Genomic DNA, 23,243 nt, shown 5'->3' with positions numbered 1-23,243 from the left:
ACTCACAACGTAAAGCCAGAAGAAATGCCACTAAGCCTGTTGCCTGGTGTGCTAATGATTCTGCCAGCTCATTGTGTTGGTGCAGATCTGATATTATGATTGTTAGCAAATACTGCATTCAATTTCCATGTTGTTGCTGTGTGGCAAGTTTTTAATCTAGGATCACACATTGGTTTAACCAAAAGAATACATTGTCCTCCTCCTCCTCCTCATCATCATCAGTATTATCGTTTAATGTCCATTTCCCATGCTGGATGGTTTGACAGGAGCTGACAAGCTGGAGGGCTACACCAGGCTCCAGTTGTCTGTCATGGCATGGTTTCTATGGCTGGATGCCCTTCCTAATTATTCTTTTCTACTCTAGGCACAAAGCCTGAAATCTTTAGGGAGGGGGGGGGGCAGTCGATTAGATCGACCCCAGGGTTCCACTGGTACATAATTTATTGACCCTGAAAGGATGAAAGGCAAAGTCGACCTCGGTAGATTTTGAACTCAGAATGTAAAGACAGACGAAATACCACTAAGCATTTCGTCCGGCACATTAACGTTTCTGCCAGCTCGCCACCTTAGATGCCTTTCCTAATGCCAACCACTTTACAGGAGTGTACCAGGTGCTCTTTATGTGGTACCAGCATGGGTGCTTTTTATGTGGTGCCAGTACAAGTGCTTATTACATTGCACCAGCATGGGCGCTTTTAATGTGTTATTGGGCTTGGGTTGATCATATTAGTTATGGTAGGCTGTATAGAAATTTTGAGTGAAAACCATTTATTTACATTATTTACATTTGACGGATATTTGTCCTCATCTTGTTTGTTGTTAACACAACGTTTCGGCTGATATACCCTCCAGCCTTCGTCAGGTGTCTTGGGGGAAATTTCGAACCTGGGTTCTCATTCCTAACGATGTTACTATTATTATATTATTATTAATCAGGTCGCGCTCTTAACCACTACGCCATATGCCCGTGGGCAATTATGGGGTGAATTTTAAGGCTTATAAATCTATTATTTTTCTATCCTTCCTCAATACCGGTTCCCATATGCTATTCATATCTGCACTCCGTCTGCTTAGGAGGTTGTTGTGTCCTAGCATATGTGCTGCTTCTTTTAGTTTTTGTATTTTCCAGTGTTGTTCCTTGTCTATTATTTTAACTTCATCCCACAGGGGGAGGTGGTTTCCATTTTTCCATACATGATCAGCTATACCCGATTTATCAACAAACAAGATGAGGACAAATATCCGTCAAATGTAAATAATGTAAATAATTCCTCATCTCTTGAATATAGAACTGTACCATTTATTTATTTTACATTTTTTTTGTCCTAGGTCTTACAAGGCCAGTTACCTGTTTACTATGGCTTATAAGTGACTGAAATCACATTCTCAATATATAGGTTTGCAGGGTTCAAGGCCAGGAAAAAGGACAAGTTGATTATATCAATACCAGTATTTGACTGGTACTTTATTGACCCTAAAGAGATGAAAGGCCAAGTTGACTTTGACAGGATTTGAACTTAGAACAAAAAGAGGTAGAAGAAATGCTGCTAAGCATTTTGTCCAACATATTAACGATTCTTCCAGCTTGCTATCTTAGTTATTTATTAGGCAACTTAAAATAAAGACTTCATAGGAATAGCTTACTCAAGGAAAAAAATTGGGAGGGTGTGGGTTCATTTTAGTGAATATTCTTTTGCAGAAGATGTTCTTAGGAAATTTACGTGTGTCACTATAATAAGTTGTTAAATTATTGAGGGTTTTCAGTCAAAAATCTTTATTCCTTCAGTCACTGTACTTGACTAACATCAAACTTCCTTCCACATCACCAATTTGTTTTCAATGTTTAGATTTCGGAGTTGCCTCCCTTATTTTCCTGATCTGAATTTATCTTATCTAATTATATTTCCCCTCATTATATTTGTAATTGAAATTTGGGGTCAGCACCAACATAGCTATATGAACAAATTTTCCATGTCGTTATACTACAACTATTTTTTTTTTCTGTCAATCAGAGACAGATCGAAGCATAAATTTCTATACATTTTTATTTTTCCTTAACTTCAACACATTAAATTACTTAGATATAAACTTCTAATTTTAACACAAGTACACAAATTTAAGGATAATAGCGAAGTTGGTTTAACCGACACATGACAACGACTGTGAGTCATTTCATCGAATTCCATATGGATAAAAGTATAAAGTTGCCTGAAAATTTTTTTTCTGAAGAGAAATGGGAAGCAACCCTTAATTGTCCAACAGATGTCGCTATTTGTTGCCAGGCGGTGTAGCAGGAAAGTCTTTTAATTTTCCCCCAACATCTTCCAAGATATTAAATCAATTTCTAAATGTTTCCACTTTTGATTTCTCTGATCGTTTTATAACAATGTATATTTCCGAAATATTTATTACAACAACTCGAGGAGATATCCTTATTCACAAAAAATGTATCCTTTTTTCGAAAAATGTTTCCGATTCTTTATTAAGATTTTGTCCTTAACTTTGTAACTGTTGTTATGAAATAGACATTTACTTATTATTATTATTATTATTATTATTATTAGTTCTAAACAAGCCAAACTTGATAATTTAGGATTTATTTAGACATTGCTCCGGATCTATTAAACACAGATACGTTTTAATGACACCTAATTTCCTTAATTATCGTTAAACAGAATATATTTTCGATTAGGAATAATTTTGTATCCACACAAATGGCAATTGTTATTAAATAATCCGATGGCATTTTTCACAAACTTCTCTGTCCGTTTCGAAAAAGTTGAGAGTATTTCTGTGTTTGCTTTTGCTGCTTCATCACGTGCCAGATGCTTCGTGTTTGTTTTTCCCTTTTTTTAATGTTGATTTAGAGTTCAGATCTCATGTGTCTACACACAACACTCGTCTACCAAGCGGTGATGTGTGTTTAATAACATTAAAGTCCGTTGATGTCGTCTGCTGTATCTGAATACATTATGATAAATCCATGACTCGAAACATAGTTTTCACTTGGATCTGTGAATGTATTCGCAACGAAATGTTTTGATTCTTAATTTTACGGTCAAAGCAACAATATCTCTGTACATTCTTTCGAAAGAAATGCAAGGAAACGTTAGATTCTTGCGCTCCTCATGGCAAAATCAACTCACTGGGAACTTTTCGGACTCTAAATTTATAATATGAATCGAAAATAAAAATAAGATAAAGTGAATATAGCTGTGTATGTGTTCTTTTGATAGGTAGGACTACTCTAAGTTCTAAGTTACCAATATTTTATTATGAAAATAACTAATTGGAATTTCTTACTGAAACTTGCTTTCATGTTGATATCAGTTTCGAAGACTTGTGAATATACAATAGATTAATTATAATTAAGCTTAGCCACTCCCAATAATAAAAGGTAATGTAGTCTGAGATATGCTAGTTTTCTTTTTCTTTCTTTTTTTTTTTTTTTAAGTGGGGATAGTCCATGGTTGGAACGCGTTCATTCATAGATCCGCTGGATTGTGGGTGACACGAGGCTAAATAGCATTTTATGGGATGTAATTTATTGTAGAAATTAGCATAAAAATTAAATAGGTGGCAGAATCAGCACTGTACTTTTGCAGTATTTAGTTAGAGTTCTTTACGTCTGGGTTCAAATCCTGCTGGGATGAAGTTATGATTTTTCGCGGGGAACAATAAGATAAATACATTTTAAGTAACGAATTTCATTTAAGCAACTATTTCATTGTAATAAAATTAGAAATCTATTATTGTTAATGATAGCTGTTTATCTTTAGGAAGAAACTTTGGTGCATATCTCTGAGTAGTGATCATCAAACTATGAAACTGTCATACATCACATCGTGGTCATACATCTCACAACTGCCATACATCACTCAATGTGGTCATACATCTCACTACTATGACATAGCACATCATGGTCAAACATCACACTCCTGTCACACATAACAATATTGACCTGTCTGTCACGCTTCATCAGAATACCCATCACATTTCGTTATTGCCTCACATAATAATACAACCTCACTTAATACCTGCCACCACCTTATTCGCTCATCATCATCATCGTCGTTTAACGTCCGCTTTCCATGCTAGCATGGGTTGGACGATTTGACTGAGGACTGGTGAAACCAGATAGCTGCACCAAGCTCCAATCTGATTTGGCAGAGTTTCTACAGCTGGATGCCCTTCCTAATGCCAACCACTCCTAGAGTCTAGTGGGTACTTCTCTCTTGTATACTTCTCTTCCCATTACCCTTTTAACTGGATCTTTTAATCCCTGTCTTTCTTCTCACACCAGTTTAGACAAAATCTCACCCAAACCAAGAAAGAACACTTTTTCTCTCTCCTATGAGGGTAGGCTGGAAAGTTCATAGGCCGACTATGAAAAAGTGATGTTAGAGCTGTGAAATCTTGTATACATGGAAGAAGTGTGGGGACTGTTAGGGGGCTATGTTGATTAATTAACCTAATTTGGTCAAATTCCATGAGAGTATCTAGGTCAGTCTATGAACGTTTCAGCCAACCCCTGTATGGTCTGATGTTTCATTCATTAGCCTGGTAAATGTCCATATTGTTGTTATACTTAACACATGTCAGACAGATTTGATCTGGATTTTGACCCTAAAGTCATCTTCCTCAAGAAACTTCGTGCAGTTGGAAACGAACATTTATTACCCCATTTTGTGAGTATATTCCTCTCTCTCTCCTGTCATCACTTTGATTAATAATGTGTGTCATCATTTAGTTTAAGAAACCTATTTTGTGGTCAGTATATTCACTTGTAAATCACTGTCCAAAATGCTTTCATCTGTCGCCATGCTCTGAGCTCCAATTCCACTGAGGTCAGCTTGCCTTTCATTCTTTTAGGGTTAATAAGATAAGTACCATTTGGGTACTGGGGTTGATGCAATCGACTTAACACCCCTCCTCTGAAATTGCTGGCCTTGTGCCAAAATTTGAAACCAATGTTATTTTAAGGTGGTCAGCTGGTACTTAATTTATTGACCTCGAAATGATGGCAGGCAAAGTCGACCTCAGTGGAATTTGAACTCAGACATTCGGATTGATGACATGAAGGGCATCTGATTGTAGAAAATCTACCTCCACAGATCCCCTCAGACTCCTACTTACATGGGCCAAACAGAGTTTATTGAGGCAGATTTTCTATGGCTGGATGTGCTTCCTGTTGCCATCCCATATCTATTTCCAACTAAGGTCATATTTTCTCATGGCCAGAAATGTTTTCGCAGAATATTGGAAATAAAGACACTGCTTGTATGACAGTGATACTTGTTTACAATATCACATGCTGTCAAGACAAGGAATACCCAAGCATACAGACACACACACACACATATCCACATGTGTGTGTGTAATGGGCTTCTTTCAGTTTCCATTCTCCGAATTCACTCACAAGGCTTTGGTCAGCCTGAGGCGATAGTGGAAGACATTTGACCAAGATGTCATGCTGCGCAGTGGGACTGAACCTGAAACATTGTGGTCAGGAAGCAAATTTTTTAACCATGTAACCACACCAGTGCCTTACGTATTGTAATTTAGATAATTTCCCTCTTTTTATTATTTTCTGAAATAAAAAGACAAAATCTTGAATCATCTTGAACCTGTTTGAAATGTTCATATCATTTGTTAATTTTTTTAATTGAAATTTCTCTCATTTTTAGAAAGAAGATGATGTCACATTTTGCCACATCAAGCGAAACGGACTTTTTATCATGGCTGTAACGACCTGTAACATGTCTCCTATCTTTCTTGTGGAGTTCCTTACCAGGTTAGAATCATTATACTGTTTTTGAATTCAGAGTAGAGTCATGCAGTGGTTGTGGGGGAATAATTAAATACATGGGTTAAATTAAATTATCTGGGGCTAGTACCCTATGTCTGGCTCCTGTGCCGGTAGCATGTAAAAAGCACCAACCGAACGTGGCCGACACTAGTACCCCCAGACTGGCTCCTGTGCTGGCCCCACATAAAAAGCACCTGTGCCAGTTCCATGCAAAGAGTATCTCTGCTGGTGCTACATGATAAGCACACATACACTGGGTGGGGCAGTTGTTGTTAGGAAGGGCATCCAGCCATAGAAACCAAACCAGAACAGACAATGGAGTCTGGTGCAGCCTTCAACCTTACCAGCTCCAGTCAAACCATCTAACCCACATCAGCATGGGAAACGGATGTTAAATGCAGCTGGTACTGCAACTGGTGATGAGCCCCAGGTCAGATTGAGTAGATCTATGACCAAAGGTATTCCAGCCATGACCACTCCATCTTTTTCCTAGCTGCAGTGCATCAGGACCTCGTTGGTTGATGTCTATACACCTTTTTTCCTTAAGGCAAGATGGGGAAAAACAGACATTAAAACAACGGTGAGGATGTAATTTATAGATTCACTTTTCCTTTTCTTTTGCCAGGTTCTTCCTGATCTGCAAAGATTTCTGTGGAGTTGTCAGTGAAGATGCTATTCGAGCTAATGTTCTCCTGATTTATGAAATATTGAATGAAATTTTGGTAAGTAGGAGTCATTGTCAGTTCTCTGTTAATTAATGACAAACAACCATTTCTTCCAATTCTATGTTCTGAGGTCAACCAAGGCTTTGGTTGGCCCGAGGCTATAGTAGAAGACACTTGCCCAAGATGCTACATAGTGGGACTGAACCCGGAACCATGTGGTTGGTAAGCAAGCTACTTACCACACAGCCACTTCTGCGCCTATAGGATATGGTTTGTAGGTGTTTTGGTTGCTATTTATAGCAAGTCAATAGACTACATATAAATTACTTTTTAATCTCATTTCTCCTCATCCCAAACAGGGGAAAAAATTCTTTCACTATATTGTGGTTTTAAATCTACTGCAAGCATTTTTGCCCTGTCCCTGGGCAGAACACGCAATTAAGAACTTTTCTTTCAGTAAATAAGATATGTTATTTTATCAAGGACCTTATTTTTGTCTGAAATTCCCCAACACGAGTCATAAGTTCACAATTTTTGACAATATTTATATTGTCTTTTTATTAGGAATTTGGATACATCCAGTTAGCCACAACGGACAAGATTAAACCATATATCCAGTCAGATCCAGTCCTTGTTTTAGCTAACAGATCTCCTGCAGAAGAAATTGCATCAAGATTGGTAAGATAATTTCTATTTCCTTGGCTTCTAAACTCTGTGTGTGTGTGTGTGTATGTATTAATTGTATTAATTTGTTTATGAGTCTGTATATCACTATACATATTTAACCCTTTTTGATACCAACTCCTTGAAAGCACTCCTGGTTCTGTTTTAAAACGAGCTTAATTAAAACCTATCAAAATTGCATGTTAATTTATGTTCTAAACACCCCCTTCTTAACGACAAAGTTATATTATTAAATTCTTCATTATCTTCAAAATGAATTGAAGCAAAATTAGTCTCTTTCAGCAGCAATATGGTAACAAAAGGGTTTACAGTTACACTTATTCAATGTATACAGTGCATTTATCAGGGGTTCTCAACCCTTTTTTACCTATGGACCCATTTAGTTCCTATTTTACTCTAGCCATTCATGATTAACCCTTTAGCTTTCATAATTACTCTGTCAAATTTGTTGCTTATTTATTCATATTGTTTTGAATTAATCATGCCTTATATTGTAGCTTCAAGATTTCCATCGTATGTTTTTATATTTTTAGAATGACATTGTAGTGCAGGTGTGAGAGGTTGGATGTAGCCAGTTTGAATATAAAATATGTAGCATATTTGAGTTGGATATGGCTGGATTAAATGCTAAAGGGTTAAATATTATTAGGAATTGTATAAAAAAAATTTGTTTAGTATTTTGTGTATTGTAGAAATATGACCAGTTTATTGCACTTAAATTTTAACAACAAAACCTTATATGTACCCCCAAGAGCCATATGGATCCCCTAGGGCCATATGAACCCTGGTTGAGAACCACTGTTATATATGATTAATTACCTCTATGATTGATTTGTTTGATTTAGTCTTTGTCCTGTGTTGAGGACGTATAACCTGAGCGTGTTTCCTTCTGAAGTCATTCTTTCCAGTGCCTTAGCTGTACACAACTCCTCAAGCCCCTCCACCCCTCTTCCCCCACTCTACTCCACCAACACAACTAACACAGGGTTTGAATTGTTTGTCATTTTGAACTGTTTGTACTAATTACTATCCTTGCTGTCTTGTATCCCTGGCTGATACACTAACCTTCCCAAATGCTGTTCTTCTCAATGCCCCTATCTTTGAAACCCATGAAACCCCAACGCTATGCACTATACATCCTTTTTAGGAATGTGACCATCTGGAATCCTCTTTTTCTCTCCTTTCCTTCGTTCCTTCCGTCCTACCTTCTTTCCTGATTTTTTTTCACAGATATTAACCCACAGATATTCAAACTGAACTTCATCAACATCACTAAGGGCCTCTTCATTGACATAAATTATTTAAAAAGTAAGACAAACTGTGATGACTGATTTTCGTCATATGCATGTGGAAAAGATTGTTATACGAAGAAGCAGAACCCATTTTGTTAGTTACTGAATAATTAATATTAGAACTGTTGAGAGCTCATAGCCTAGAGGCTAGGGTGGTGCACTCAGGATCTTAAGATCATAGTTTCAATTCGTTGACCAGGTGGTACATTGTGTCTTTGAGCAAATCACTTCATCTCAAGTTGCTCTGCGATCATTTCAACACCTGAAGTGTGGTACACCATACACCTGTACAGGTAGTGTCAATTTGACGGAGGGAGTATGCTAATGTACAGCACATTCATTTGATCATTATAAACAAAACATTCCTGCAGGTTGTTCGCTAAGAAATTGCAGAACTATCTTTCCTGGACTACAAGAGACTACCATCCAATATTAGAACTATTGGCTGACACTTTAGTATACTTCTTATTCAGAAGTACGCTGAAGACCGCACGTGGCAGTCTCGAGATGGCAGTTATTACGAAGGGAGGTAATTATCTCCTCACACTCTGAAACGGGAATGGTACTTTGAATAATACTCAAGAAATTTATCCATTGGCAGTTAAAAGATAGTTTTTCACTCTGTTTCAGTTTGGAATAGAAACCAGAGTGGCTCCAAGCTCTGCTTCAAGTAAACCTGTTGTTAGAACAGCTGTGGAACAGGTAAATATCTCTCTAGTGCTCTTTGTCACTTGTGTCAAGGTATATACAGAACATCTATGCAAACGTCTGTCTTTTCTTAAACCTGAAATCCATATGGAATAAATATTAGTTGCGCTGTGTATGATTAGTAGTATTCAAACCATATTGATTACCATATTTTCTGGCATGCAAGTCGATGTAGTATATAGTGTAAACATTCAAACGTCATCACCATCTTTCCAAATCCTGCAGCATCTCATGTGGAATTTCATGTGGAATTTTTGGTCCTCTAAAGTCATCTTGGTGTATAAGTTGACATGTCTTTTTTGGGCTGTAAACATGTATGCCAGAAAATACAGTGGGTATATATATATATATATATATATATATATATATATATATATATATATATATATATATATTGCCAGTACCGCCTGACTGGCTCCTGTAGGATTTTCGAGTGAGATCGTTGCCAGTGCCCCTGGACTGGCTTGTGCGGGTGGCACATAAAAGACACCATTTCGAGCGTGGCCGTTTTCGTGCAGGTGACACGTAAAAGCACCCACTACACTCTCTGAGTGGTTGGCGTTAGGAAGGGCATCCAGCTGTAGAAACTCTGCCAAATCAGACTGGAGCCTGGTGTTGCCATCCGGTTTCACCAGTCCTCAGTCAAATCGTCCAACCCATGCTAGCATGGAAAGCGGAGGTTAAACGATGATGATGATGATGACGATGATGATGATGATATATATATATATATATTTATATATGTATATGTATATAGGAATCTAAGAACTGGTAATAGTCAGTGAAATAATTGCTGAGATGTATCATACACAGTCACAGCTGGTCTGAGTTGTTTAAGGTTTCAAATTACAACGAAAGGAGTTTATAGTTTTCATCCCCTCATTTAATGCTGTGTCTTTGGTTAGAACTATTTAGCTTTTACTTGTCCAATCCAGCCAACTGCAATTAGGTACCATAATGAGGTACTGCTTAACCTTGTAAGTAATTAAAGAGCTGTATAATTCACTGCATTGCTGAGTTCAATATCTACCATGAATATAGCATAAAGAAGATTGGTCTAGATTCACTGTATGAAGACTAAAAATTCAATAGTATTCTGGGATTCATTTTGTCATTAGACTCATTCTGAACTTGATTAATTTTCTAAGAATTTTACTAGTTGGTAAAAAGAAGAAAGGTATTTACCATATTTTAACATGTATAAGGAATCCTTTTTTTGTCAAAAATTAGGTTAAAAAAATATGGGAGTTTGTTGTACATGGATAGTATTATAATGCCTTACAAAACCTTTTTTCCAAATTTTAAGCCTCCAAAATTAGGGGGCTCCTTATACACGAGGGTTCCTTATACATGTTTAAATACAGTACTTATAGTCTATGAATTAAATTTAAGGTTATTTTACTTTTAAGATTATGATTTTCTTGATCAACCCCTGTGCTCATCTGATACTTATTTTGTGGACCCTGAAGGGATGAAAACCAAATTCGACCTTGGCAGAATTTGAACTCAGAATGTTAAGGCAGATGAAATGTTGCTAAGCATTTTGCCTGGCATGTTAATGATTCTGCCAGTTTGCCATTCTGAATTGTAATGTTATTAACAACATCTAATTTAATCATGAATTTAATGAGTACAATGGCAATAAATTTGATGTTTCGTCAATTAGCCATCATGTATTTAGACATTTGCGTGTTGTTATCTTACTGGTTCCGTTAACATAGAAGTCATCCTAAATTAAATTTACATTTATTAACTGCTTAATTAACAATCTAATACTAACTCCTAATCTAAAATATTAATGTTGTTTTCCATGCTATTTATAAAATAAACATTACCACCCGCTTATGTCACCAGTACTAACCGTATCCGGAAAATTTGACACAAATATTTTTACCACAGGAAAATTTGCCCCAGGATTTTTGGCTGCAGGAAAGTTTGCCACACAGGAAATTTTGCCACGCAGGAAATTTTGCCGCAAGACAATTTCACCAAAAAAAGGACAAATTCCTCCCTTGGTATATAATTGTTTCAACCAACCTATCTATTAGATTCTTATGGCAAAACTACAGAGGTGGGGAGGGCAAAATAAAGAAATCTAAAACAGAATTATAAAAAACATATATATAGCCACTTGGCTGAAACACATAAATAAATACAAAAAGCAATTTTTTTCAGACCAGTAATTTCTCTAAATCGGGTTGTCTGCCATATCTTCGAAATTGTCTATGCGGTGAAATTATCTTACAGCAAAATTTCCTATATGGCAAAGTTTCCTACGGTGAGTTTTCCTGCTGCAAAAATGTTCTTAGAACCAGTACTAACCATTTAATTCATGTAAAACAATGATGGATCCTCTATGTGGTTGCTTGACCTGCTAGAAATAACAGCCATATTGTCTGAAAGTGAAGGTCACATTGGACATTGGACAGTGTTGTCTTGTAGTTCTATATTTAAGAGATGAGGAATTATGTACATTATTTACATTTACTCCATAATTGCCCACGGGCATATGGCGTAGTGGTTAAGAGCACGGCTTACTAACCCCAAGATTCCGAGTTCGATCCCAGGCAGTGACCTGAATAATAATAATAATAATAATAATAATTACATCATCAAAAAATAGCTTAGGAATGAAAACTCTGGTTCTAAATTTCCCCAAGACACCTGATGAAGGCTGGAGGGTATATCAGCCAAAACGTGTTTACAACAAACAAGATGAGGACAAATATCCGTCAAATGTAAATAATGTATTCCCATTTGTGAGAGCAGTCAAGTTTATTTCAGATATTCTCATTTTAAAAATCATCTCCGGCTAATCGTTGAGAGGACGCTGGAGCTGCCTTGGCAGAGGTTTGCGCTCTCTGAGTGCTCTTGTTATTATTATTATTATTATTATTATTATTATTATTATTACTTGTACTATAGAAGGAATTATCATAACAAAGGACCAGCTCACGTACTTTTGTAATGTTTTGTAATGAACTGTTAGATTGCATTGTATAATACATGATTTAATGCACTAAGAACGTTTTTCTGTGAATAAATTGCTGCCACTTTTATGCCATAAAATACGGTAATTTGTAAACTGACTACGTCTGAGATGCAGTTCAAGTTTATTAAATTATGTATATATATATATATATGTATATATATTGAGTTTTGGTTATCTACTTTGCAGGAAAACCGAAAAAATGAAATTTTTGTGGATGTAATTGAGAAAATGATTGTTGTCATTACAAATGATGTAAGCTGCATTTAAAAAAAAATTTCTTCTTTCTTTTCTGCATGTTATAATTCTTTACATTGTAATATAAGCTCAGATTTATAAAAGAGGACTGTGTGTGTGTGTGTGTGTGTGTGTGTGTGTGTTTGTGTGTGTGTGTTTCTATCTCCTTGTCTTGACATTGTATGATTGTTGTAAATGAATCTCATTCATCATCATCATCATTGTTTAATGTCCGTTTTCCATGCTGGCATGGGTTGGATGGTTTGACTGAGCTATTTTAAGGATTTGCTTTTTATTATTATTATTGATATGTTGACTATGTTCTTTCAGGGGCTTGTGTCTCGTATGGATGTCACAGGAAATATAAATGTAAAGAGTTTTTTAAGTGGTAATCCAGTAATTAAATTAGCTGTTAATGAGGACCTCACACTTGCTGAACAGGGGAAGCCAAAAGGTAAAATTGATTTTTTTTTTTTTTACGACATTATTAATTTTCTATTTTGTGTCCCATAACACATTAACTTGTAAGGGAACCCTTTAAGATTTGTGTAGTGCTAGTACCATGTAAAAAGCACCCAGTACCCTCTGCAAAAGTGTGTGGCATTAGGAAGGGCATTCAGCTGTGGAAACTATGCTAAAGCAGACAGCAGTGTTAGGTATACTCCTCTGCTTCATGTTGAACCATTGAACCTATGCTAGCATGGAAAACGGACATTCAATGACGAGGACAAGTATATCTAGAGAGGCCTTTTAACTCAGCTTTACTGATGTGTAGATTTGAATTTAAATTCAAATTCTGCATCACAAGATGATGGATCTTCATCATCATCATTCTATCTAATGTCCATTTGCCATGCTGGCATGGGGTGGATGGTTTGACCAGAGCTGGTAAGTCAGAAGACTACTCCAAGCTCTACTGTCTGCTTTGGCATGGTTTCTGTGACTGGATGCCCTTCCTAATGCCAAACACACCTGTAAATTATAGACTGCACCTGCTGCTTACCATTGTATCTATTTCTTATTTCTTTATTGCCCACAAGGGGCTAAACATAGAGGGGACAAACAAGGACAGACAAAGGGATTAAGTCGATTACATCGACCCCAGTGCGTGGTTCGGAAGTAAGCTTCTTACCACACAGCCACGCCTGTATACTTCCTTTTGCTTTTTGAGATTTAGATATCTTTTTACAAAATTTCAAGCAATAATACTCTTATCCATCTTGTATCAAATTCAAAATGGTTTTGTCTTCTTTAGTGCAAATGTAGCGATTATTCTTCACCTTTAAAAGGTAAAGATTTATTCATATCAGACTCTTTCAGCAGAAGTAACTTTGTTTCTTCCTAGATTTCAACAGCCATGTAACTATGGAGCAGTGCAGTTTTCATCAATGTGTTCGCAAAGAAGAATTTAATACTTCCCGATGTCTTATACTCAATCCTCCCATTGGTGAGGTAATTATGTCTTTTTTCTATGTTTTTGCATAAAATTTGTTTTTATTGCAAAAAATATATTGTGTTGACTCAAAAGTTTTGCAATATTTTAATAACTTATTTGAAATAACATTGAGCACGTAAAATACACCATTTTGAGCATGGCCGTTGCCAGTACTGCCTGACTGGCCTTCGTGCCGGTGGCACGTAAAAGCACCCACTACACTCTCGGAGTGATTGGCGTTAGGAAGGGCATCCAGCTGTAGAAACTCTGCCAAATCAGATTGGAGCCTGGTGCAGCCATCTGGTTCACCAGTCCCCAGTCAAATCGTCCAGCCCATGCTAGCATGGAAAGCGGACGTTAAACAACGATGATGATACTTGTAGATATAATAAATATACTGGTAGATATTCTTGTAATATTGATGTACTTGTAGAACTTCTGTTTGTTTTTACAGTTTTCTGCTATGACGTACAGACTGGCATCAGATCCTCCTTTAAAGCCACCATTTAGATTACAAGTACAGGAAAAGGATTTTGACTCTCCGTAAGTATTTTGTGTTTCTTGGTGTGACATAGGTGCAGGTGTGGCTGTGTGGCTGAGAAACTTGCTTCCCAAATATGTGGTCTTCGGCTCAGTCCCACTGAGCAGCACCTTGTGGAAGTGTCTTCTGCTATAGCTCTGGGCCAACCAAAGCCTTGTGAGCAGATTTTATAGATGGAAACTGAAAGTTACCTGCTATATATATATATATGTATATATATTACCTTGCTTGAAAACAGGTGAGGGTTGGTGACAGGAAGAACATCCAGCCCTACAAAATCTGCCTCAGCGACTTCGTCTGACCCATGTAAGCAAGGAAAAGTGGACGTTAAATGATGGTGATGATAATAATGATGACCAAATTAATGGAGTAGCTTAGAATAACACTTCATTGCAACCTTCACAGGTTTTCTCCTGTAAATCATATTTGCCAGTTGCCACGGTCCCTTGTCGTATCTTCTGTGAGGTTCAGATTATTGTTTATTTGGAGAAAATAAAAGGAAAGGACTGAATGGTCAGGGCCCCTGACTAACAACACCTCATTGTTTCCCCTTTTGATTTGTAGTTCCAGGGACACCTGTTTGTCACTCCAGTTACTTAGTCACATCCCAGAAAACACGGAAGCTGTAAATATTGTGTTAAGAATTCCTGTGCCAGGAACAGTTTCTGGGTGAGTAGCATTATTGTTGTATTTAATATCCTTTCTATTGTAGGTACAAGGCTTGACATTTTTGGGGAGAGGGCTAGTTGATTACATCAACCGCAGTGCATAACTGGTACTTACTTTCTTGACCCTGAAAAGATGAAAGGCAAAGTCGACCTTGGTGGAATTTGAACTCAGATTGTAAAGACAGATGAAATACCGCTAAGCATTTTACCTGGTGTGCTAACGATTCTTCCAGCTCGTTACCTTATTGTATTTCATATTACTTTGATACTTAATTGTGGAAGTGCATGGTCTAGTGGTTAAGGTGGTAGACTCATGGTCATAAGATTGTGGTTTCAATACCTGGACTGGACAGTGCATTGTGTTCTTGAGCAAGACACTTCATTTCATATTGCTCCAGTCTACTCAGCTGTAAATGACTAACCCTGAGACAGACTGGCGTCCTGTTTAAGGGGAATGCTGTGATCTTGGTTACTCACACCCCACGGAAACTGGATAACCAGTCCTGTGAGTCCCAAAACTTGAAACTGAATTTTATATTTACTCTACTGATATTTAATCTCTGTAATGTCATAGTGTAGATTTGTTTCCCCCAAATGAAACTAGAAGCAGAATTATATTTAGCGCACAGTCCGTTCACTCCTGGAGGTCAGGTGAGACAATTGTTGTGATGATGATGACAGCAGCACATGTCCACAACTGTCCTCTTATCTCCAGATAATAATCTGTCCTTTTCTTTAATGGCATGTCACCTTTGAAAGATTCTTGATTCTCGAGATTAATTCCCCTCCCCAGAATAAGTCAAGAATTTATGTTGTTTGATATTCGATATACCAGTACACCTTCTTCTCAACTTACGACCACAAAAATTAAATAAGCAATTGATTTCCGGATGTTAGGCAGCTGCGCATACAATAACCATGGCAACATCTGGCAATGCAGGCATCCACTATCTCTCACTCGGTTGCTTTCAAACATCAGTTGCACGAATGAAAATAATGTTGAAAAATATAAATCTGACATATGACCAGATCGACTTACGACCTGTCAGTTGGAACGGGACTCAGTCGTAAACCGAAGAGGTGTATTTAAGTTAAAAACATGCTACTAGCCACTCTTGAATTCTTTCTCCTAGCTCATTTTTGTGTAGTTTATACACACGCATACATATATGTGTAGTCACTACTGATGAGCTTGTAATTTTCAAACGAATCTAGCCTAGTATAGTGTATATACACCCATTTTCACTGACACACAATAACCATTAATTAATTTCTTTTGAATGATTTGATTTTATACACTTGTTACCAATTCAGATGCTTTAATCCTAATCCTTGTTTTTTTCTTCAACTTATTCCAGGATTAGCCAACAGCTAATTGGACCTGATCAAACTATAGAGTTAAAAGCCTCTAATAAACAAATTGTATGGAATATAAAAAAGTTTCCTGGTGGCTCTCATTTAAATGCCAATCTCAGAGTAAGTTTTGTTTTTTTTTTGCTTACCATACAGCTACTCCTGTGCCTATATAATGACTTTATAAAAAATCCAACCAACTGTTCTTCCCTTTTTTTTGCCAGTTGATCAGCAACAGTGGTGTGAAAACTCGTTTGAAAGATATCGGACACATTGTCATGGAGTTCGAGGCATCAGGTTACACTTGCTCCGGCATCCAGATTCGCTATTTGCGTGTTTTTGATCGAGACCAAGCTTATGTGCCGTACCGCTGGATTCGATACATAACAGTCAGCGATTCATATGTTTTTAAACTGTAATTGTTGTGGGTCACTGACGCAGATATTTATTTCCTCAGAAAGTTTACCTGGATTTTAAGAGATGAACAATTACACTTTCATTGTCTTTCATTGATGCAAGATTTCTTTTAGATTATTGCTCTCGTAGCAACGGTTTAAGTTGCCACTTGTTTTTTTTTGTTTGTTTTTTTGTAACACTGTCTACCATGGTTCAGTGAGAAGGTCGCTGCTTCTTACTTGCAATGTCCACAAAATTAAAACAAATTTTGCTTTTACTCTGTAAGGCCTGGCTACAGTTAAAGGAAGTCTTGTCAGCAGGAATCTAAGTAATTAAGTCTAAGGCTTCAGTAATGCAACACCAGTGCTAATAATTAATGACTAATGGTAAGGTGGCAAGCTGGCTGAATCGTTAGCATGCTGGGCAAAATGCTTTGAGTTCAAATTCCACTGAGGTTGAATTTGCCTTTTATCCTTTCGAGGTCGATAAAACAAGTACCAGTTATGCACTGGGGTCGATGTAATCAACTTATCACCTTCCCAGAATTGCTGGCCTTGTGCCAAAATTTGAAATCAATAATTAACAAGTAATAGTGACTATCTTAAGAGAATCGAAGACCAAAGTTCTAAAAATTGCCCTTCCTCATTAGGACCAGAAAATACACCAGAGCTGGACATTTGTTGATTCTCTACAAAACTCAGGTGAGACCCCTAATGAAATATTGCTCCTACATTTGGAATGGTGTTGTTATTACACCAAAAAAGAACCAAGGTTGTATCCATAAAAAAGCCATCTGTCTGATGGTTTAGTTTTCAGTCCAAGCACTAGTTCACTCGTTGCTTCTACTGCTTACACAATCATTTCAATTCTTCAGAATTGGTTAATTGCATATCACCTGTCACTCATTCTGTCTTGTGTGGACCATTTTCCCCACTTCCAATTGGAGTTGATTGACAGGGATTTAACCCTTTAGCATTTAAACCACTCATAACTAGCCCAAATATTCTATTTGTTTTTATGTTTAAACCAGCAAGAACTGGCCTCTCACACTTACCCTACAATGTCATTCAAAAACAAAATATAATCACATCATTGAAATCTCGAGGCTATGAGATTATGCTGGATTAATTCAAAACAAATGTGAATAAATAAACATTACATTTGACTAAGTAATCTGAACGCTAAAGAATTAAGCTGACCATTAACCGGTGTTTAACCCTTTAGCATTTCAACTGACCATAACTGGCCCAAACATTCTATTTGTTTTATGTTTAAAACAGCCTCTCACATCCACCCTTCGTTGTCATTCAGAAAAAATATAATCACATTGCTGAAATCTCAAAGTTATGAGATTTTGCTGGATTAATTCAAAACAAGGTCAATAAAAAGGCGTTTCATCAGACAAACTAATCTGAATGCTAAAGGCTAAAGGCTGACCATCAGCCACTGTCCCTTTCTCTCAACAGAAACCATAAACAACAATTTGAAAAGTTATGTAATACTATTTAGTATAACAAGTATTTTTAAAGTATTGTCTTCAAAATACTATTTTCTGGTCATTCGGTTATTCAGTAATATAACAAGAAGAAATGATGTCTTAAATGTAATTATGCCAATAATAATAATAATAATAATATATGGATATTATTGCAAGGTGTTTAAATTGTTAAACAGTTTCTTTTATATCAGGAACTAAGCATATTTCTGAATTCTACAGAAACAAATGAAATAAAGATATATTTTGCACAAAGATTTTTTTGTATGTGATTCATTAAACTTTTCATCATCATCATCTTCATAACCATTTAACATCTGTTTTCCATGCTGGTGCGCTAAAGGATTGTGTCAGACTCTAGTGTCTGTTATGCCATAGTTTCTATGGTCAGATGCCCTTCCTAACACCAACCAATTCACAGAGTGTGCCGGGTGCTTTTAGGTAGCACCAATGTGGTCACCAGGTAACTTGCACAACAAAGACCCCTCAACTGATGTAGGGAGTAAGTATTGAGGGAGGTGGCTTTATATCAGGTGACAAGAGAGGAGATACATGATTACCTCAGTTGGAAAGGAGAGAGGACGACAGTGAAATTATGTCTTAATTCAAAGTTGTAAGCTTGTTGTTTAGTCCTTGGTTTAACTTGATCAAAGGCATTCCAGCCACAATCATCCCAAGAACAAAATGGAAACTGCAGAAACCTGTCACATTCACACATTGTCATCATCATCATCACTTAACGACTAAAGGCGATGCACCAGCATGGCTGCAGTCAAATGACTGAAACAAATAAAAGAATATAACTAATTTATTGGTAATATAAACTTTAACAATAAAATCTTATATTGAACCCCGAAGGGTCATATAAACCTTGGTTGAGAAACACTGGTATGGTCAATCTTCAGTACTTCATTGGTACTTTCTTTTACCAACCTTTACTTTTCTAGGGAGAATGAAAAAAAATGTCGACCTCAGTGCAATTTGAACTCATAACCTAACTAAACACAGTAAGGTATTTTGTCTGAAGTGCTCACAATTCTACACAAAAACCTGAAGAGAATCAATTTCATTGCCAGAATGTCTTTGCCAATAACTCGGTGTTTTATTACTGAAAATCTCTCAGCAATAAGACTAAAATGCATTTTTATATAATGAAATTAATAAGTTCTCCAGTGATTTGTACTTAAACATTTCTTGATTAGCTTTCCAGTTAAGAATGTGACTGGCTGCAGAAAACCAGATAAAAACCAACATTTCATAAAACTACCAGTTCTGTTAATAGCACCTCTTTGCCAACAATTTGTGGTTACTTTCAATCAATGAACAAATTAATTCTTCTGCTGTATGGTGTCTTGCAATAAATGTATACATAAATAATCGTTTTAACGTCCATTTTTCTGTGCTGGCATGGGTTGGACAAAATTTACTGAGGTAGGTTTTTCTGCAGCTGGATGCTATTCCTGTTGCCAAACCTCATTGAATTCCATCTGACCCATGCAAGCATGGAAAAGTGGGCATGAAATGATGATGAGAACTGCTAAAATGGCACTCTGTCGGTTATAAAGATGAGAATTCCAGTTGATTTGATTAATGGAACAACCTGCTTGTGAAATTAGCATTAGCGTGCAAGTGGCTGAGCGCTCCACAGACATGTGTACCCTTGATGTAGTTCTGAGGGAGATTCAGCATGACATAGAATGTGGTGAAACTGACCCTTTGAAATACAGGTACAACTCATTTTAGCCAGCTGAGTGGTTGGTATTGGCGCATTTTGTCTCCTGTTCTATTCCGCGCCAAGATGCAACCCAACCAATCGCAGCCTTAAGGTCTCGTGAGACAGTCTTTTCTGAATCCCAGTTTGAGCCGATAGTGTGTTATAAATAGCTAGCCTCTCACCGTCAACCATGGCAGAATTTGAACTCAGAACATAACGGCAGACGAAATACCGTTAAGCTAATGTTTCTGCCAGCTTGCTACCTTAATATTAATAATAATAATAACAATAACAGTGGAAGAGGGCAGTGTTAGTAAGATTAGTAGGTGTGGTAGTTGTAATGATACTATTGGTGGTGAGAACGATGGCTTTTCCCCCTTTGCAACAGCTGTGCTCTGGGAAACATACTAACAGCATTTTCTTTTTGGATTGTTTGACTAACATCAATACCTCGCTGCAGTTCGACGGCTGACTGTCAACCTCTTCCTTCTATGTACTTCGTTTTTGCTCCCCCCACCAGTCTTCTTTCTTAATTAATTCCATGCAACATAAAAATACATGCAATTTGGATTGAGACTGTTATTGCAAACCATAATGATGTAAAGTAATATCTTTGATAATGAAAGGAAATATCTATCAACCTACCTACCTATATATGCCTGCATGCCTGCACATCTGTCTGTCTGCCAGTCTGTTATCAATCTATCAATCTAACCTATCTATCTACCTGTCTGTTTGTATATTTATCTATGTGTGTCTGTTGTCACTCTATCAATTGTAGCTATTTATCCATCAGCCTGTCTGTCTACCTATGTACTTATTGTCAATGTATCAGCCTGTCTGTCTGTCTGTCTGTGTCTCACTATCTATCTGTCTTTAGCAATCATACCCATCTATCTGCTTGTCTGTTTATATATTTATCTATGTGTGTCTATCTGTTTATCTATTATATCTGTCTGTCTACCTATTTGTCTGGTGTGTCACTCTATCAATCATAACTATCTATCAACCTGTCTGCTTGTATATCTGTCCGTCCATCTATCTATCTACCTGTTTGCCTTTATCAATCTAGCAATTATACCTACCTATCTACTTATCCATCCAACCAACAATATAATTTTAGTAGCTATGGTGTTTGAGGTGTGATGATTTTAGTGGCAATGGTAGAAGCGGTGCCAGCAGTTGGTGGAAGAACAGAATGTACTTACATTTGAGTCACTAACATCTTGATAGTAACAGCCGTAACATTTAAGACATATCTATATAAATAGCTTTACTGTGTCAATAGTGTAAGCTGACACTGTTATAATTTAAGTCAAATGCTTAACAAAACATCTTATACAAATTCTGCACCTCTTTGACTGTCAGCTCTTCTGTTTATTTGTGTAATTTCCATAGTTACTAGCGCCACCGCCAAAATATACAAATTTTATCCAGACATTGCTATAGTCTTACCCCAAGCACATGAATGTCTAATTTGTTTTCCTGAACACTGCTGGGGGGTGGTGGTGGTGGTGGTGGTGGTGATCATAACAAAAATGTCTTGGCAGAGAAGCAGGAACCATGTCTGATATCATGTCTAAAAAATTATGGGCAGTTTTCCAAACCTAGCTGGTGACATTTTTGCAGAATTCACAGAGACTCTTAAGGAATAATGACAATTCTGGAGAGTAGTGAGATATTGAAAGGGTTCCAAACTAGCTTCTAAATAAGAAAACTACTCGAGACTTCTTAAACTGGCACAAAATGTAGCTTCGTTTATCACTGATTTATTTATCACTGATCTGGGGGATAACACAGGATGTTCAAGTGTGAACTATGTTACACTTATCATGAATTGATCTGTGATCAGTTAAATATTGTGCTTGTACAGTAGTTCTCTATAAAATGCATGGCTGTGTGGTAAGTAGCTTGCTTACCAACCACATGGTTCCGGGTTCAGTCCCACTGCGTGGCATCATGGTCTCAGTCAAATGACTGAAACAAGTAAAAAGAGTAAAGAGTACTGCAAAAACAGCCCACTTGGTCCAAGAATTGAAACCTTGATCTTGCAATTGAGAGTGCAACACCCCTAACCACTAGGCCAGGTGTCCTCACAGTGGTGATATGTCGTATGGCAAAATTAATAATAACGAAGATGGTCTTAACCAACGAACAACAACAACAAACAACAACCAAGTGTATATTTAGTGCATTACTTGAAGATGTGTATTACACTTAGAACAAAACATACAATATGGGTAGCCATTTCGATTGAGATACAGTGGAACGAGAAAATGGTCACATGGTCTTTTGTTCTGCCTTGATGAAATAGTGATTAAAAAAAAAAAAAGGTTTCATTATTTTTTTTTGCAATGGATGTTCTTGGAGAGGGGGTGGGCATATGGCTTCATCTTTATGACAGCTGTCGGACAGAAAGTTATTTTTTCCAATAAATAAATAAATAAATAAATAAATAAATAAATACATTCTTTGAAAATAAATAAATAAATAAATATTGGCAGCTCCTCCAGTCAATGATGGAAGTGACATGGCACTGTGGTTGTAGGCTGATTGATCACATCAGACGGAAGAATTCTGAAAAAAAAAAAAAAAATTTTTTTTTTAATATGATTAATCATATAAATATATATACATATGTATATATATATCGTCATCATCATTTAATGTCTGTTGTCCATGCTGGCATGGGTTGGACGGTTTGACTGGGCTGGAAGGCTGCCCAAGACTCCAGTCTTATTTGGCATGGTTTTCTAAGGCTGGATGCCCTTCCTAATGCCAACCACTCTGAGAGTGTAGTGGGTGCTTTTATGTGCCATCAGCATTGGTGCCATTTGCACGACACCGGGGTGCTTTTACATGCCAATTTGCGTGACACAGGTATCTGCCACGACTGCAATTTTGCTCAGCTTGATGGGTCTTCTTCTCAAGCACGACATAATGCCAGAGGGGTTGCTCATTGCCTCTGTGAGGCCCAACACTCGGTAACTGACCAGCTCTCTTCCTCCAAATTTCAAACCTTGTGCTTAGAGTAGAAAACGTTATAAAAAGCCAGACCATGTTCTTACTGGGAGAGCTCTTCCACTAACTTTTGTTAACTGGTAAGTTGCTTATAAAGTCTTACTCCAACTTGACATGTTCCTTATTACTAAGAAGCCCTTCTTTTGGCAAGATACAACAAATCTGGAGACAAGGATGAAAGTATCCAAAAGTACAAAAGCATACAAAGTTAATTATCGGAATGGTAATTGTAAATA

The 23,243-nt window shown here is 37.0% G+C and overlaps 2 protein-coding genes across 5 annotated transcripts in view; one reads left to right on the top strand and one right to left on the bottom strand.

The window, feature by feature from the left end:
* Positions 1 to 1,865: 1,865 nt before the first annotated feature.
* Positions 1,866 to 18,527, top strand: LOC106877188 (uncharacterized). 3 transcript variants are annotated; one of them, XM_014926030.3, is made up of 13 exons: positions 1,915 to 2,447; positions 4,603 to 4,688; positions 5,688 to 5,794; positions 6,435 to 6,531; positions 7,039 to 7,152; positions 9,081 to 9,152; positions 12,337 to 12,402; positions 12,715 to 12,838; positions 13,730 to 13,836; positions 14,274 to 14,362; positions 14,925 to 15,029; positions 16,387 to 16,504; positions 16,606 to 18,527. In XM_014926030.3, the coding sequence occupies exons 1-13, from the start codon at positions 2,387 to 2,389 to the stop codon at positions 16,798 to 16,800; spliced, it is 1,341 nt and encodes a 446-aa protein (XP_014781516.1). In that variant the 5' UTR covers positions 1,915 to 2,386; the 3' UTR covers positions 16,801 to 18,527. The 3 variants fall into 3 exon arrangements, with proteins under 3 accessions (XP_014781517.1, XP_014781516.1, XP_014781515.1); XM_014926029.3 differs by having other exon boundaries at positions 2,247 to 2,447; positions 9,063 to 9,152; XM_014926031.3 differs by lacking the exon at positions 9,081 to 9,152 and having other exon boundaries at positions 1,866 to 2,447.
* A 3,644-nt stretch (positions 18,528 to 22,171) lies between these two features.
* LOC106877186 (neo-calmodulin) overlaps positions 22,172 to 23,243 on the bottom strand; it is a 69,196-nt gene continuing 68,124 nt past the window's right edge. For both annotated transcript variants that reach the window (XM_014926026.3, XM_014926025.3), the window contains exon 5: positions 22,172 to 22,563. In XM_014926026.3, the coding sequence (XP_014781512.1) occupies positions 22,544 to 22,563 (20 nt within the window). In that variant the 3' untranslated portion in view covers positions 22,172 to 22,543. The remainder of the gene's footprint in view (positions 22,564 to 23,243) is intronic.

Source organism: Octopus bimaculoides, chromosome 11 (genome assembly GCF_046866305.1).
Source record: "Octopus bimaculoides isolate indiv1 chromosome 11, ASM4686630v1, whole genome shotgun sequence".
Lineage (NCBI taxonomy): Eukaryota > Metazoa > Mollusca > Cephalopoda > Octopoda > Octopodidae > Octopus > Octopus bimaculoides.
Note: the sequence above shows the minus strand (reverse complement) of the source record. Positions and strands in the feature narration are given on the sequence as shown.

What these genes read in the sequence shown, in the direction of transcription:
- LOC106877188 (XM_014926029.3), top strand. Translation starts at nt 2,387, where the DNA reads ATGTATATTTCCGAAATATTTATTACAACAACTCGAGGAGATATCCTT. An exon ending in TTAGAACAGCTGTGGAACAG is followed by an intron (nt 9,153 to 12,336) that starts GTAAATATCTCT and finishes TCTACTTTGCAG; the next exon opens with GAAAACCGAAAAAATGAAAT. An exon ending in TTGTTGTCATTACAAATGAT is followed by an intron (nt 12,403 to 12,714) that starts GTAAGCTGCATT and finishes ATGTTCTTTCAG; the next exon opens with GGGCTTGTGTCTCGTATGGA.